The sequence below is a fragment of the Dermochelys coriacea genome, chromosome 7 (assembly GCF_009764565.3).
Source record: "Dermochelys coriacea isolate rDerCor1 chromosome 7, rDerCor1.pri.v4, whole genome shotgun sequence".
Taxonomy (NCBI): Eukaryota; Metazoa; Chordata; order Testudines; family Dermochelyidae; genus Dermochelys; species Dermochelys coriacea.
In genome coordinates this window covers 125,512,949-125,527,743 of record NC_050074.1, presented here as the reverse complement: position 1 = coordinate 125,527,743, position 14,795 = coordinate 125,512,949, and the positions used below count along the sequence as shown (strand labels likewise).

Here is a 14,795-nt window from a genome sequence, read left to right as displayed (position 1 = left end):
AAAGGCGGGGAGGTGCCGGAGACCCTGCCCCCCTGGATTAACACTGCCGTGAGGCTGAGAAAGACACATTAGGAGCAGACTAGCTGGCGGGTGGGCCGGCAGAGGCCCTTGACAAAGAACCTCTGTCAGACAGAAGAAAAGGAGGGGAAGAGGAATGTCAGGAGAGAGCTGGACCAGGGACTGACTCCTGGCCACTCTTCCCAGCACTACTCACCTCACGCCCAGCCAAGCGGAGCAGCATCTGGCAGGGAAAGCAGCAGAGGGGAAAAAGCGGGCAAGGGACGGAGATTCCCAGACCTGTCATATCCCGCCTCGCCCTCCACCCCACCAAGGTCGTGGGACTGGAGATGCCCCAGGCACCTTTGGATCCAGGGCTGTGGCAGGTCCCACTTGCGAGATGGGTGAATGCGGAAGCCCACGGCCTGACTGTGTCCCCTGCCTCTCTGCAGGCAGCCCATTACCTCAGTCAGGGTGCTGAAGTCCTCGATGATGGAGATCACGGAGGAGTCGAGGTAGCTCTGCATCGTTCCCAGGATCCCCTCAGCCTCCAGGATAGCATCGCTGCAGGCGGGAACCAAGTGCAGGCTCAGCTCATCTTCCTCCAGAGAGAAGCACTGGAGAGGGGCAAGGAGACAGGTTAGAGGGGAAAAAGCCAGTGCTCACCAGGCTACAGGCCACAAAACACGCCCCCATTCTGTTCTGCACAATGGGGCCCTGCTCTACAACTGGGGCGCTGTGCTAACATAGAATAAAAGCCAGCCAGCTTCGGGGCTCTATTTGCCACTTAGCATCCTAGCTCTTGGGCAGGGAGGTGTCACATTCTCAGGCTTCTCTCCACAGCCATGCAGGCCAGAAACTTAATTTTTTCAATGAGAAAGAAAATAGACTGTCTGAATCGCGGGGCTCCAGGAGCTGGGGCTTTAAGAGCCCCACCAACTATTGTGAAACTCATGAAACAGTTGAAAGTTGGCAACCTGAAGCCCCTGAATCCAGCAACCAAGGAGAAGCACTTCAGACCACTGCTGCTCCATTAAATGATGAGCAGTGAAATAGCATTGAGTTGGTGTTGACATTAGGTTTCAGAGTCGACAGGGCTCGTGAGTCTGCAGTGAAGAATTACAGCTTAGAGGTCTAGTTCACCAGGAGACTCAGCACAACCAGGTCACAGGGATGTTGGAGTGTAAGTCTCCCTGGCACCTAGCAATGAAATTGCAGAGGAACCATCACATGCTGGGGTGGACTCCAGTCTCCTGGCCCATGAGACCTAACCTCCTTCCCCAGTGCATATACCACTCAGCACCTTAAGTCTCACAAACACCACGGGTTTTATGTACTTGCTTTAGTGTAGTTGTGTTTTGTACAAGCCATCGTGCCCATGAGAGACGTGGCTTGGGGCAGAGATGCCCCCACGCACCAGCTGCCTCAGGGGGCGAGGGAGGGTAAAGTCCCTCCTGCAGCCGCCTCCTCCTCTCACAAGGAAGGGTTTGTGTACACTAAACTCATAGAATAGAATAGAATAGAATAGAATAGAATAGAATAGAATATCAGGGTTGGAAGGGACCTCAGGAGGTCATCTAGTCCAACCCCCTGTTCAAAGCAGGACCAATCCCCAATTTTTGCCCCAGATCCCTAAATGGTCCCCTCAAGGACGGAACTCACAACTTGTGTTTAGCAGGCCAATGCTCAAGCCACTGAGCTATCCCTCCCCAGTGGCTCAGCTCCAGTGCTCTGGCTGTACCACAGATGCTTTCTACTTTGACACGAGAAGTTTTTCCATCGATGTACTTAGCCCACCTCTAGCAGGCCGCATCTACACAGGGTTAGATCAACCCACCTATGGTGCACAGGGCGTGCAATTATTCAAGGCCCTGAGTGACGTACCTAGGTCGATCCCATTTGTAAGGCCCAGGATGACGAGCTGCAGAGCCTTTACGCTGGGCCTGCTATAACCTGGTTACTTTGATGTTTGTGTGAACAAGGAGTGTGTAGATTGGAGCACTTGAGTCATTTGCATAGGTCTCCAGAGTCCTGGACCTCCAGGGTGAACAGGCATGCCCCCCCCGAGATGAATGGGGCAATTCTCGCCTCTCAGGGCTGTTTAGCCTCAAGAAGGCAGCATCCCCTGGAGGGCGCTTTCAGCAGGTTTTCTTGGCCACCAGAACAGCTAGGAATTTAAGCCCCAATTTTCCAACCTATGCCCCTGAAGTTCTGCGGCTACATAAAGGTGACCTCATTTACAGAGGTCCCAAACAGCCCCGACTTCGGCTTGAGTCACTGGGAACACCAGCAGCTCACCTCTACCTCTTACCTAGGAGCTGAACTTAGAAACCCGGGCTCAGACATTTGAAATGGAAAGCTTCAGTTCTGCAGTCGAATACCACGGAAGGGGTTGGAATCTGTGTCACATGACCAGCTCCTAGGCCAGCACAGCACAAAACGCTTCTTTGCTGCCAAATGCAAGTTCCCCTATCAGCTGCTGCTGTGGGGACTGATCATTTCTCTAATGCAGAAGCATCAATATTCTTGAGGCAAAGGCCCCTAGAAAGTGAACTAAAGACAGAGCTGTGATCTATAGCTTGTGTTTGGTGGATTGCTCGACACAAGCTGCAGATCTGTGTCCTGTACAGGACAAACACCTACAAGATCTCTATCATGCATTCCTACAACTACAATACCCACCTGCTGAAGTGAAGAAACAGATTGACAGAGCCAGAAGAGTACCCAGAAGTCACCTACTACAGGACAGGCCCAATAAAGAAAACAACAGAACGCCACTAGCCATCACCTTCAGCCCCCAACTAAAACCCCTCCAACGCATCATCAAGGATCTACAACCTATCCTTAAGGACGAGCCATCACTCTCACAGATCTTGGGAGACAGACCAGTCCTTGCTTACAGACAGCCCCCCAAGCTGAAGCAAATACTCACCAGCAACCACACACCACACAACAGAACCACTAACCCAGGAACCTATCCTTGCAACAAAGCCCGTTGCCAACTCTGTCCACATATCTATTCAGGGGATACCATCATAGGGCCTAATCACATCAGCCACACTATCAGAGGCTCGTTCAGCTGCGCATCTACCAATGTGATATATGCCATCATGTGCCAGCAATGCCCCTCTGCCATGTACATTGGCCAAACTGGACAGTCTCTATGTAAAAGAATGAATGGACACAAATCAGACGTCAAGAATTATAACATTCAAAAACCAGTTGGAGAACACTTCAATCTCTCTGGTCACTCGATCACAGACCTAAGAGTGGCTATCCTTCAACAAAAAAGCTTCAAAAACAGACTCCAAGGAGAGACTGCTGAATTGGAATTAATTTGCAAACTGGATACAATTAACTTAGGCTTGAATAGAGACTGGGAATGGATGAGTCATTACACAAAGTAAAACTATTTCCCCATGGTATTTCTCTCTCCCTCCCATCCCACCCCCCACTGTTCCTCTGATATTCTTGTTAACTGCTGGACTACCTTGCTTGTCACCATGAAAGGTTTTCCTCCCTTCCCCCCCCTGCTGCTGGTGATGGCTTATCTTAAGTGATCACTCTCCTTACAGTGTATATGATAAACCCATTGTTTCATGTTCTCTGTGTGTGTGTGTGTATATAAATCTCTCCTCTGCTTTTTCCACCAAATGCATCCGATGAAGTGAGCTGTAGCTCACGAAAGCTTATGCTCTAATAAATTTGTTAGTCTCTAAGGTGCCACAAGTACTCCTTTTCTTTTTGCGAATACAGACTAACACGGCTGCTACTCTGAAACCTGTACAGGAATGAGATCACTCTCCGGTCTCATGCAGAAGACGAGTGTTTAGTATGAATTATGCTGCCATGGTTCATTATCTCGTATTACTCCAATCCGCAGTGGGAAAGTAATGTGTAAAACCCAGCTGAACCCCATGCATGGCATTCCCCTCCAGAGCCCAGGTACTCGTTTTCTTTTTGCGAATACAGACTAACACAGCTGCTACTCTGAAACCTGTCATTTCAGAACAGTCTCTGGTGAATCAGTCTGGAGATCCCAGGAATGATCAAAGAAGCTGGGACGACGCCCAGAAACCCAGCCCTTACTGCAGAGCTTGGAGTCAGCTGGAACAAGCAGGCACAGCTCACCCCCGGGAGGAGCCACGCGGTCGAACAGGAGTTTGCAGGAATCGGAATCGCTGCAGTCAGACCAGTCAGCAGCTCATACAGCATCGGCCTTTGCAGTCCAGTTCGTGAGGAACCCCGCCCTGATGCTTCACTATTGCAGCATCCAGGCCACTGCACAGTTACAAATGCATCACAATAAAAAAAAAGGTTTCAGAGTAGCAGCCGTGTTAGTCTGTATTCGCAAAAAGAAAAGGAGTACTTGTGGCACCTTAGAGACGCCTTAGATGCATCCGATGAAGTGAGCTGTAGCTCACGAAAGCTTATGCTCTAATAAATTTGTTAGTCTCTAAGGTGCCACAAGTCCTCCTTTTCTTTTTGCGAATAAAAAAAAAAAGACACTTTCAGGAGTCCCACGAGGGATAGCAAAATCAAATTCCTGTGGGAGGGGAGAATGCCTCCTGCAGGACTGAGCAGTCGAACAGCCACATGGGACTATATCAGTGGTCCACCTAGTCCATTGCCCTGGATGTACATGGCCAATGCTGGATGCTTCAAAGGAAGGGGTCAATTCTCCTGCGTCACCTCACTGTGCGGTGCTGTGGCTCAGAGGGAAGATTCGCTCTGGTGCAGAGGTTACCTCCAGACTTTGCGAGTACAGGTAGTGTCCCAGCAGCTGCTGTTGGGGCAAAACGTCAAGCTGTCTTCAGAGAACTTACTGACTTGCTTGCCTCGATATCCTGCAGCGACGAGTTCCACAGGTTCGGGGAGCAATTGGCTAATGAGACCATGTTCCCCAAAAGATCCCCTTAGAGCCATTTTAAATGTGGTGCCTTTTCAGTTCTTCCCACCTCCTCCTGTTCACCGATCACAGTTGGAGTCAGTTCATGCCCCGAAGGTGTTTCGTGGAGTTACAGCTCTCCTTTTACTACCCTCCTTTCCTGCCTTGACTTTTTCCCTCCTCCAACCCCACCACCTGACTGGTTTTTGTTGCCTCATCTACAACTTCTCTCCCTCCTCAGAGTGGGGCACCAAAGCAGACGGAAACATTGCAGCTTGAGGGTTTGACGTGGCTACAGCTGGGCTCCCAGGCTCTGGAGAGGACCATTCAAAGACGCTTTCCTTTGCTGTGCCCAGGCAGCCGCAGAGCTCTCTGGGCCCAGAACACCAGCCCTCATTAGAAATGCAAGATAGGGGCCCACACAGTCACTGGAAGCAGGAAGGGGCATTTGCCAGTGGCCTCATTTCTGGGTGAGCGAGAGGAGGAACCTCAGCCCTCACTGCTGCTAGCAAGGGCTCTCAGTGTCAGGTTGCAGACCAGCAGAAGTAGAGAATCAAGTCTCCCACTGAAACCCAAAGGAGCCTCTATGGAGCTGTGCAGAGGCCACCTGGCCCCACAGGTGCACGGCATGCTGGGATGCAGGTCACAGCTCTGTATTTAAGTGCAGGGTGGCATCCATCTGCTTTACTTCAAGCCTCCTAGGCACAGAGTCCGATCTCCCGGTGAGCTGCCAGCCCAGCCTTACCTGGGCAAAGCTGGCCGCCCTTGAACGGAAGGTTCCCAGCGGATAAACCTCTCTCAAAGGGGTCCCAAGGTTTCCAGAGTCACATTGGCACCACCACCAGCGCAGGCTGGACCGGGCCCTGGCAGCTGGACTGGAGAACCTGTCCCATTCTAGGGCTCCAGAGCAGAACAGTCCCTGGGGCCAGGTCTTAGCGGGTAGGCAATGGGCAGAACAGGCTCAAAAGCAGCCAGAGAACAAGTTTTCAACTTGCGTGACAGCCCCAGACAGCCCCAATCTTGGCATATCCAAGGAGCTAAAATCACTGTGCTTTGTGTTGGCAGAAAGGATCTGAATACAAGGATGTGACATCACGCAGCAAATACTTGGGAGGGTTCTTACATTTGATTTTGCCTCTATTACCAAAAGCCTCCAGGACAGCTCCCTCTGTAGTCAGCTAAACTCCCACACATCTCAAGCTGCAGCCACGCTTCCAAAAGGCAAGAGCTGCTGCCAGTCATAGAATATCAGGGTTGGAAGGGACCTCGGGAGGTCATCTAGTCCAACCCCCTGCTCAAAGCAGGACCAATCCCCAATTTTTGCCCCAGATCCCTAATGGCCCCCTCAAGGATTGAACTCACAACCCTGGGTTTAGCAGACCAATGCTCAAACCACTGAGCTATCCCTCCCCCCTACCAGTCAGCCAAGGCATCTCCGGGAGGCAGTTAAACCGGACAGCGGGAAGAGGCAAAGAACCCGTCCAGGACACAGTGCATCCTTCCAGGGCAACTGTGAAGTGAACTGACTTCTAGGCAGACGTGGGAAAACATGTGCTTTGTAAAATATGACGAAAGTAAATGTCTTTCCCAGGACAAGCGCAACAAGGTGGGTGAGGGAATCTCTTTCTTCGGCCCAACTTCTGCTGGCGAGAGACGAGCTTCCAAGCTTACCGAGCTCTGATTCAGGACAAAGCCATTTCAGAACATCAGATCCTCTCTTAAAGCAGGGCCAGCCCCGTCCATCATCCCAGAGAGCACACGGCAAGTGCCTGCTACGCAAAAGCAAAAATGAAATCATGTCCTCTACAGCTCCCATAAATATCAAGAGAAGCTAGGAAACCAGAATCTGTTCTCTGTGTCTAGCACTTCTCATCCATACAACTCAAAGCACTTTACACAGGAAGCCAGTATCACCACCTCTATTGTAAAGATGGGGAAACTGAGGCAGGGGACTAGGGTGTGACTTGCCCAAACCTCAACCAGCACATTGGGGGCAGAGCAAGAAACTGAACTGAGGACTCTTGAAACCCGGCCCAGTGCTCCATCCACTAGACCACACTGCATCCCATGTTGTCCAACATAGTCAAGGTATCTCTAACAGGCCTATTGTTGGGGTATCTAAGCCCTGAACACGTAGCTCAAGAGGGCAAGTGCACGTTAAAGGGCCCTCATCAGTTCCCAACTTCCAAAACTCTTATTTCTCTCGGACCCGCTGCACACTCCAGAAGTCCAAGTTGGGGAGGACACAACACTCAGGGAAATTTCCCAAATCCAGGCAAGGCTTAAGTGTCCCATTTCCTAATCAGCCATGGCCTGCCCCCAGGTAGTACAGTACGAGGAACAAGGGCATAGGTCTGCAGGAATTACACAAGGACACAGGTCTCGTCAAGGAGAAAGTGGGGGAATCCTGTACCCCGGGTGTGAATGTGAGAAAGTTCTCACGGGTGACACTAAAGCAGTTCCTTGCTAACACAGGCTGGCTGTCTATACTTTTCCACCCCAATGCTCCAACCCAGAATTAGGCATGCACTGGTCACAAAGATTAATTTGTGACTCCTTCTCCAGCTTGGCCCGGTGTCACCTGGCACCCCCTGCTCCATGGTGATAAAATACACAAGTCTCCTCCACAGACACGCACCCCGCAAAGCCCTGAGGATCTGTTTTCCGCCCTAGAGAAGCAAACCATGCTGTGAGGAGGGAAGCTGGGCCAGAAGCAAAACCAGTCATGTCAATGGTTCGCTTCTCAGAGGAGCTTGACAAAATTAAGAAGAGAAACCACTCCCTGGATTATTTCAGGCAGGACTCAGGTGGCAGGCAGCTGTGCATCAGCACTGTCGCTGGAGAAAGTCACACGCCCACTGCCTTTTGAATGCAAGAGCAAACAGCCCCCAGCCCTGGCTAGCCAGCACAGCCAGGGGCCGGACACCCAGGTCGGGGGGGGGGGGGGGAGGTGGAGGATGACAGCCAGCCACGCTGCTGCGACTGATGTGCATCACAAGCCCTGCACACCAGAAGCTCCCCAAAAAACCAGCTCTGCCATGGTCTGCAACGAGCAGCCCCACCCTGGCCAGCTCATCAGCCACCTTCTCTGAACCCCGGCCCTGTTTGGCCGGTCACTGCTCTGCACCGATGCTTGGTGCCAGGTGCCATCAGCCCCCCCGCTATGATGGGGTGGCGGCGCTTTCACCCCCCAGCTATGATGGGGGTGCCGCTTTCACCCCCTCGGGCTCCAGCAGCAGGTCCCCAGCACCCTGCCAGGGGGGGGCCGCAGCTCCCAAGGCCCAGCCCCCGCAGGAGGGTCACTCCGGATTCCCCAGGCTGCGCTACAGAGAATGAGAAGTTGACAGCATCTCCCAGCCCGCAGTGCTCAGCAGCCCCAGCATGGCGGGGGGGGGCGGGATCGCAGCCCCCCCACTGACCCCAAGAGGGAACCATGATGGGTGGGGGGGATTCGCAGCCTCCCCGCTGACCCCGGGAGGGCACCATGACCGGGGCAGTTACAGCCCCCCCGCTGACCCCGGGAGGGCACCATGACCGGGGGGGGATACAGCCCCCCCCCTGCTGACGCCGGGAGGGCACCATGACCGGGGGGGGGTTACAGCCCCCCCGCTGACCCCGGGAAGGCATCATGACCGGGGGGGGGTTACAGCCCCCCCGCTGACCCCGGGAGGGCATCATGACCGGGGGGGGGTTACAGCCCCCCCCGCTGACCCCGGGAGGGCATCATGACCGGGGGGGGGGGTTACAGCCCCCCCCCCGCTGACCCCGGGAGGGCATCATGACCGGGGGGGGGGTTACAGCCCCCCCCCCGCTGACCCCGGGAGGGCACCATGACCGGGGGGGGTTACAGCCCCCCCGCTGACCCCGGGAGGGCACCATGACCGGGGGGGGTTACAGCCCCCCCCGCTGACCCCGGGAGGGCACCATGACCGGGGGGGGGGGTTACAGCCCCCCCCGCTGACCCCGGGAGGGCACCATGACCGGGGGGGGGTTACAACCCCCCCCGCTGACCCCGGGAGGGCACCATGACCGGGGGGGGGGTTACAGCCCCCCCCGCTGACCCCGGGAGGGCACCATGACCGGGGGGGGGTTACAGCCCCCCCCGCTGACCCCGGGTGGGCACCATGACCGGGGGGGGTTACAGCCCCCCCCGCTGACCCCGGAGGGCACCATGACCGGGGGGGATACAGCCCCCCCCGCTGACCCCGGGAGGGCACCATGAACGGGGGGGGATACAGCCCCCCCGCTGACCCCGGGAGGGCACCATGACCGGGGGGGGGATACAGCCCCCCCCGCTGACCCCGGAGGGCACCATGACCGGGGGGGGTTACAGCCCCCCCACCGCTGACCCCGGAGGGCACCATGACCGTGGGGGGTTACAGCCCCCCCCCGCTGACCCCGGAGGGCACCATGACCGGGGGGGGATACAGCCCCCCCCGCTGACCCCGGAGGGCACCATGACCGGGGGGGGTTACAGCCCCCCCCGCTGACCCCGGAGGGCACCATGACCGGGGGGGGGGATACAGCCCCCCCCCCGCTGACCCCGGGAGGGCACCATGACCGGGGGGGGGTTACAGCCCTCCCCGCTGACCCCGGGAGGGCACCATGACCGGGGGGGGTTACAGCCCCCCCCGCTGACCCCGGGAGGGCACCATGACCGGGGGGGGGGTTACAGCCCCCCCCCGCTGACCCCGGAGGGCACCATGACCGGGGGGGATACAGCCCCCCCCGCTGACCCCGGGAGGGCACCATGACCGGGGGGGATACAGCCCCCCCCGCTGACCCCGGGAGGGCACCATGACCGGGGGAGGATACAGCCCCCCCCGCTGACCCCGGGAGGGCACCATGACCGGGGGGGGGATACAGCCCCCCCCGCTGACCCCGGGAGGGCACCATGACCGGGGGGGGGGTTACAGCCCCCCCCGCTGACCCCGGAGGGCACCATGACCGGGGGGGATACAGCCCCCCCCGCTGACCCCGGGAGGGCACCATGACCGGGGGGGGATACAGCCCCCCCCGCTGACCCCGGGAGGGCACCATGACCGGGGGGGGGTTACAGCCCCCCCCCGCTGACCCCGGAGGGCACCATGACCGGGGGGGGGATACAGCCCCCCCCGCTGACCCCGGAGGGCACCATGACCGGGGGGGTTACAGCCCCCCCCGCTGACCCCGGAGGGCACCATGACCGGGGGGGGGGATACAGCCCCCCCCGCTGACCCCGGAGGGCACCATGACCGGGGGGGGATACAGCCCCCCCCGCTGACCCCGGAGGGCACCATGACCGGGGGGGGTTACAGCCCCCCCCGCTGACCCCGGAGGGCACCATGACCGGGGGGGGTTACAGCCCCCACCGCTGACCCCGGGAGGGCACCATGACCGGGGGGGGTTACAGCCCCCCCCGCTGACCCCGGAGGGCACCATGACCGGGGGGGGGTTACTGCCCCCCCCGCTGACCCCGGAGGGCACCATGACCGGGGGGGGTTACAGCCCCCCCCGCTGACCCCGGAGGGCACCATGACCGGGGGGGGGTTACAGCCCCCCCCCGCTGACCCCCGAGGGCACCATGACCGGGGGGGGTTACAGCCCCCCCCGCTGACCCCGGAGGGCACCATGACCGGGGGGGGTTACAGCCCCCCCCCGCTGACCCCGGAGGGCACCATGACCGGGGGGGGATACAGCCCCCCCCCGCTGACCCCGGAGGGCACCATGACCGGGGGGGGTTACAGCCCCCCCCGCTGACCCCGGAGGGCACCATGACCGGGGGGGGGGTTACAGCCCCCCCCCGCTGACCCCGGAGGGCACCATGACCGGGGGGGGGTTACAGCCCCCCCCGCTGACCCCGGAGGGCACCATGACCGGGGGGGGATACAGCCCCCCCCGCTGACCCCGGAGGGCACCATGACCGGGGGGGGTTACAGCCCCCCCCCGCTGACCCCGGAGGGCACCATGACCGGGGGGGGTTACAGCCCCCCCCGCTGACCCCGGGCGGGCACCATGCCCGGGGGGGGGTTACAGCCCCCCCCCGGTGACCCCGGGCGGGCACCATGACCGGGGGGGGGTTACAGCCCCCCCCGCTGACCCCGGGCGGGCACCATGACCGGGGGGGGGTTACAGCCCCCCCCGCTGACCCCGGGCGGGCACCATGACCGGGGGGGGGTTACAGCCCCCCCCGCTGACCCCGGGCGGGCACCATGACCGGGGGGGGTTACAGCCCCCCCCCGCTGACCCCGGAGGGCACCATGACCGGGGGGGGTTACAGCCCCCCCCGCTGACCCCGGAGGGCACCATGACCGGGGGGGGTTACAGCCCCCCCCGCTGACCCCGGAGGGCACCATGACCGGGGGGGGGATACAGCCCCCCCCGCTGACCCCGGAGGGCACCATGACCGGGGGGGGTTACAGCCCCCCCCCGCTGACCCCGGAGGGCACCATGACCGGGGGGGGTTACAGCCCCCCCCGCTGACCCCGGGCGGGCACCATGACCGGGGGGGGGTTACAGCCCCCCCCCGCTGACCCCGGGCGGGCACCATGACCGGGGGGGGGTTACAGCCCCCCCCGCTGACCCCGGGCGGGCACCATGACCGGGGGGGGGTTACAGCCCCCCCCGCTGACCCCGGAGGGCACCATGACCGGGGGGGGGTTACAGCCCCCCCCCCGCTGACCCCGGAGGGCACCATGACCGGGGGGGGATCGCAGGCCCCGGCCCCGGCTCCGGCTCAGCCCGGGCGCCGGCGGCAGCGGCCACGCCGGGCTGCCACCCACGTGCAGGCGCCGGAGCCGGAGCCCGCCGGGCGGGGCCCACGTGCGCCCCCCACGCCGGCCCGGCCCGAGCCTGGCCCCTTGCTCGCCGCGCGCGTGGCGGTCGCGGACACGCGCGGGTCTCGGGCGGGAGCGAGCCCCGGGCCGGGGGGCCCCGCCCGGCTCCGGCCCCCCCGCAGCCTCCACGTGTCACCGGGCGGCGCGGGCCCGGCCCGGCCCGGCCCCGCCGCCCCCCGGCCCGCTCCTACCTGCGGGGGGCTGTCGGGGGGCGGGGCCAGCGGCGGGCCGCTGCCGCCCCCCCGGCCCCGGCGGGTTCCCCTGGCCCCGGCGGCTCGCCCGGCGCCCCACAGCGCCGCCATCTTGGTGCTCCGCTCGCAGCGCGGCCAGTGCCGGCGACTCGCTCGCTCGGGGCCACGTGACGGACGGGGCGCCCCGCGCGGAACTACAGCTCCCGGCAGGCCGCGCGGCGCCGTCTCGCCCGGGGAGGGGGCGCTGAGTCGCGGGGCCTGCTGGGAGGCGGGTTCCGCGGGGCGTCATGGGAAGTGTAGTTCTCCGGCCGCCCGCAGGGTCCTTTGCCCTCCCGGGGTCGGAGCCCTCGGGGGCCGTGTCCCAGGATCGGGGCCCAGCTCCCGGATCGTGGCCCCGTGCGGGCCCGGCGGGGCACAGCCCCTGGGGACCGGTCCCAGGCCCGCAGTGCGAGGGCCGGGGGAGCTGGGATGCTGACCTGAGGACAGGGGCTGGTACAGCTGCTGCAGGTCCTGGGGTTCCCCACGCACCCGGGACGGGACTGGCAGGCGACAGCGGGGTCCCGTGGGCAGAGCACTGGGCTGGGACTCCGGAGACCTGGATTTATTCCCAGCTCTGCCACTGACCTGCCGGGTGACCCTGGGCAAGTTACTCCCGCACCCCTGTGCCTCAGTTTCCTTATCTGTAAAATGGGGCTAATTCGACCGAGCTCCTCAGCCCGGCGCTTTGGGGTCCAGTGGGGAGAAGTGCTGCAGGAAGCGAGGTATTCGCCTTCGCCGGGGTGGGGGGCAGGCCTGGCCCAGTGGCCCTGCAATCGGCCCTGGGTTGTGCCACCAGATAGCAATGGGGGCATGAGCAGTGCCAGGCCGGGGGGACTCATAGCTGGCCCGTGGGCCCAGTCCGGACCACCCGGCGCTTTTGAACATAGCCCAAAATGTTTGTATTTACTTCCTAGCCTGGTTCTTTCCTATTATGGTCTCTGGCCTCTGGGCCTTGTCCAAGGAATTGGACTTTGCCAACACATGACTGACAGCCCTGCCGGGGGCGGGACATTGTGAGAGCGGGCTGGGGGCGGGGCTGACTTCGCTGCCATCTTTGTTGCGGGCAGGGCTGTCAAAAAACAGCCCCGCCCCTGGCACCGCCCCTTCCGGGCGGGGGAGGGGAGCGAGGGGCTGACGTCACCCGTGCGAGGCGCCAATCAGCGCCACGTCATCCCCCTCCCCACCCCGCCAGGCTCGGGTCTCGCGGCTCGGGCCCCTGGCTCCGCCCACTGCCCAGCTGGAGCTTCCCTTCCACGTGGGCTGCGGAGCCGCAGGCCCGGCTGCAGGGACCTGCCCCGAGGCGCGCCCAGCCACGGCCCCGGAGCAGCAGCCTGCCAGGATCACCCCAGGCTGGGCCAGATACAATGCCAGGGTCTCCCCGGCCGCGCTGCCGGGGCTGTCCCCAGCTAGTAGTTAGCCCCTAGCAGGAGGCACCAAGAATGCGTAGCCGAGAGCCCCGGGGTCTGTGGGTCCCCAGAGAGTCGTGCGGCAAACGTCTGCCTCTGGGCAACGCTGCCCCCCCCGCGCGCCGAACAACAGGGGGCGAATGGCCGCAGCCAGGGGAAGCCGCTCGCTGTGTGTCGCAGCACTGAGCTGAGCCGGCCTGAGCCCCATGCTGGGCTTGGCTCGCGAGAGGGGGCCCGTCTACACCCCCAGTCTGGTGGTGCTGAGTTCTAAGGTGTTCGAGCCCTGCCGGACTGGGAGAGCCGCGTTACAGCCCAGCCCCTTGGCCCGGTCCAGGCTGCACCACGGGGTTCTCTCTCCCGTGCACAAGACAAACTGCATTATGGCCTGGGGAGGGGCCATTTCTGTAAAGGGAAACCACCCAGTCACTGCCCAAACTGCAGCAACTGTGTCCTCTTTGCCCACTGATTAGATCAGGTTCCCCCCACCGGCTGCCCCTCTGGCCCTTTGTGAATGTCACCTCACATTCAACAACCTCAAAACGCTGCCCCTCCCAACTGCCTTCATCTCACTCTGCCTGGCCCCTGCCCCACCCCTCTGCACCCCCAGGGTCCCCAACTTCATGCCCCCATTTGTGTTGTCAGCTTCTTACACAAACACCTCCATGCCTGAGGTCAGGGTTGAGCAGGCCAGGCACTGGCAGAGAAGTGGGGGGGAGCCCAGGACTGGAAAAGCAGGGGGATGCTGCAGGTTTTGGACAGAGGGACATTGCAGAGAAGGGAGTGGAGGAGCGGGCTAAAGGGGCTGCAGATCGGGGTTGAGGGGTACTGGCAGAGTGGGGAGCGCTGGAAGCCCAGGGCTTGGCTAGCAAGGGCTGCGGGTCAGGATTGAGGGGCACGAGCAGAGTGGGGAGCAGGAGAAGCCCGGGGCTTGGCTAGCAGGGGCTGCAGGTCAGGGTTGAGGGGCACGGGCAGAGTGGGGAGCAGGGGAAGGCCGGGGCTTGGCTAGCAGGGGCTGCAGGTCAGGGTTGAGGGGCACGGGCAGAGTGGGGAGCAGGGGAAGCCCGGGGCTTGGCTAGCAGGGGCTGCAGGTCAGGGTTGAGGGGCACGGGCTGAGTGGGGAGCAGGAGAAGCCCGGGGCTTGGCTAGCAGGGGCTGCAGGTCAGGGTTGAGGGGCATGGGCTGAGTGGGGAGCAGGGGAAGCCCGGGGCTTGGCTAGCAGGGGCTGCAGGTCAGGGTTGAGGGGCACGGGCTGAGTGGGGAGCAGGAGAAGCCCGGGGCTTGGCTAGCAGGGGCTGCAGGTCAGGGTTGAGGGGCATGGGCTGAGTGGGGAGCAGGGGAAGCCCAGGGCTTGGCTAGCAGGGGCTGCAGGTCAGGGTTGAGGGGCACGAGCAGAGTGGGGAGCAGGAGAAGCCCGGGGCTTGGCTAGCAGGGACTGCGGGTCAGGATTGAGGGGCACGAG

At 61.6% G+C, this 14,795-nt stretch overlaps 1 protein-coding gene across 5 annotated transcripts in view; it reads right to left on the bottom strand.

The window, feature by feature from the left end:
• PPRC1 (PPARG related coactivator 1) overlaps positions 1–12,056 on the bottom strand; it is a 29,401-nt gene extending 17,345 nt beyond the window's left edge. For 2 of the 5 annotated variants that reach the window (XM_038410637.2, XM_043519383.1), the window contains exons 1-2: positions 11,892–12,055; positions 462–614 (exon numbers count right to left, since the gene is read on the bottom strand). In XM_038410637.2, the coding sequence (XP_038266565.1) occupies positions 462–614; positions 11,892–12,002 (264 nt within the window). In that variant the 5' untranslated portion in view covers positions 12,003–12,055. Of the gene's footprint in view, positions 1–461; positions 2,620–3,778; positions 4,300–7,523; positions 8,056–11,891 lie in introns of those variants that run through there. The other 3 variants (XM_043519382.1, XM_043519384.1, XM_043519385.1) reach the window with 3 other exon arrangements.
• Between the last annotated feature and the right edge of the window lie 2,739 nt (positions 12,057–14,795).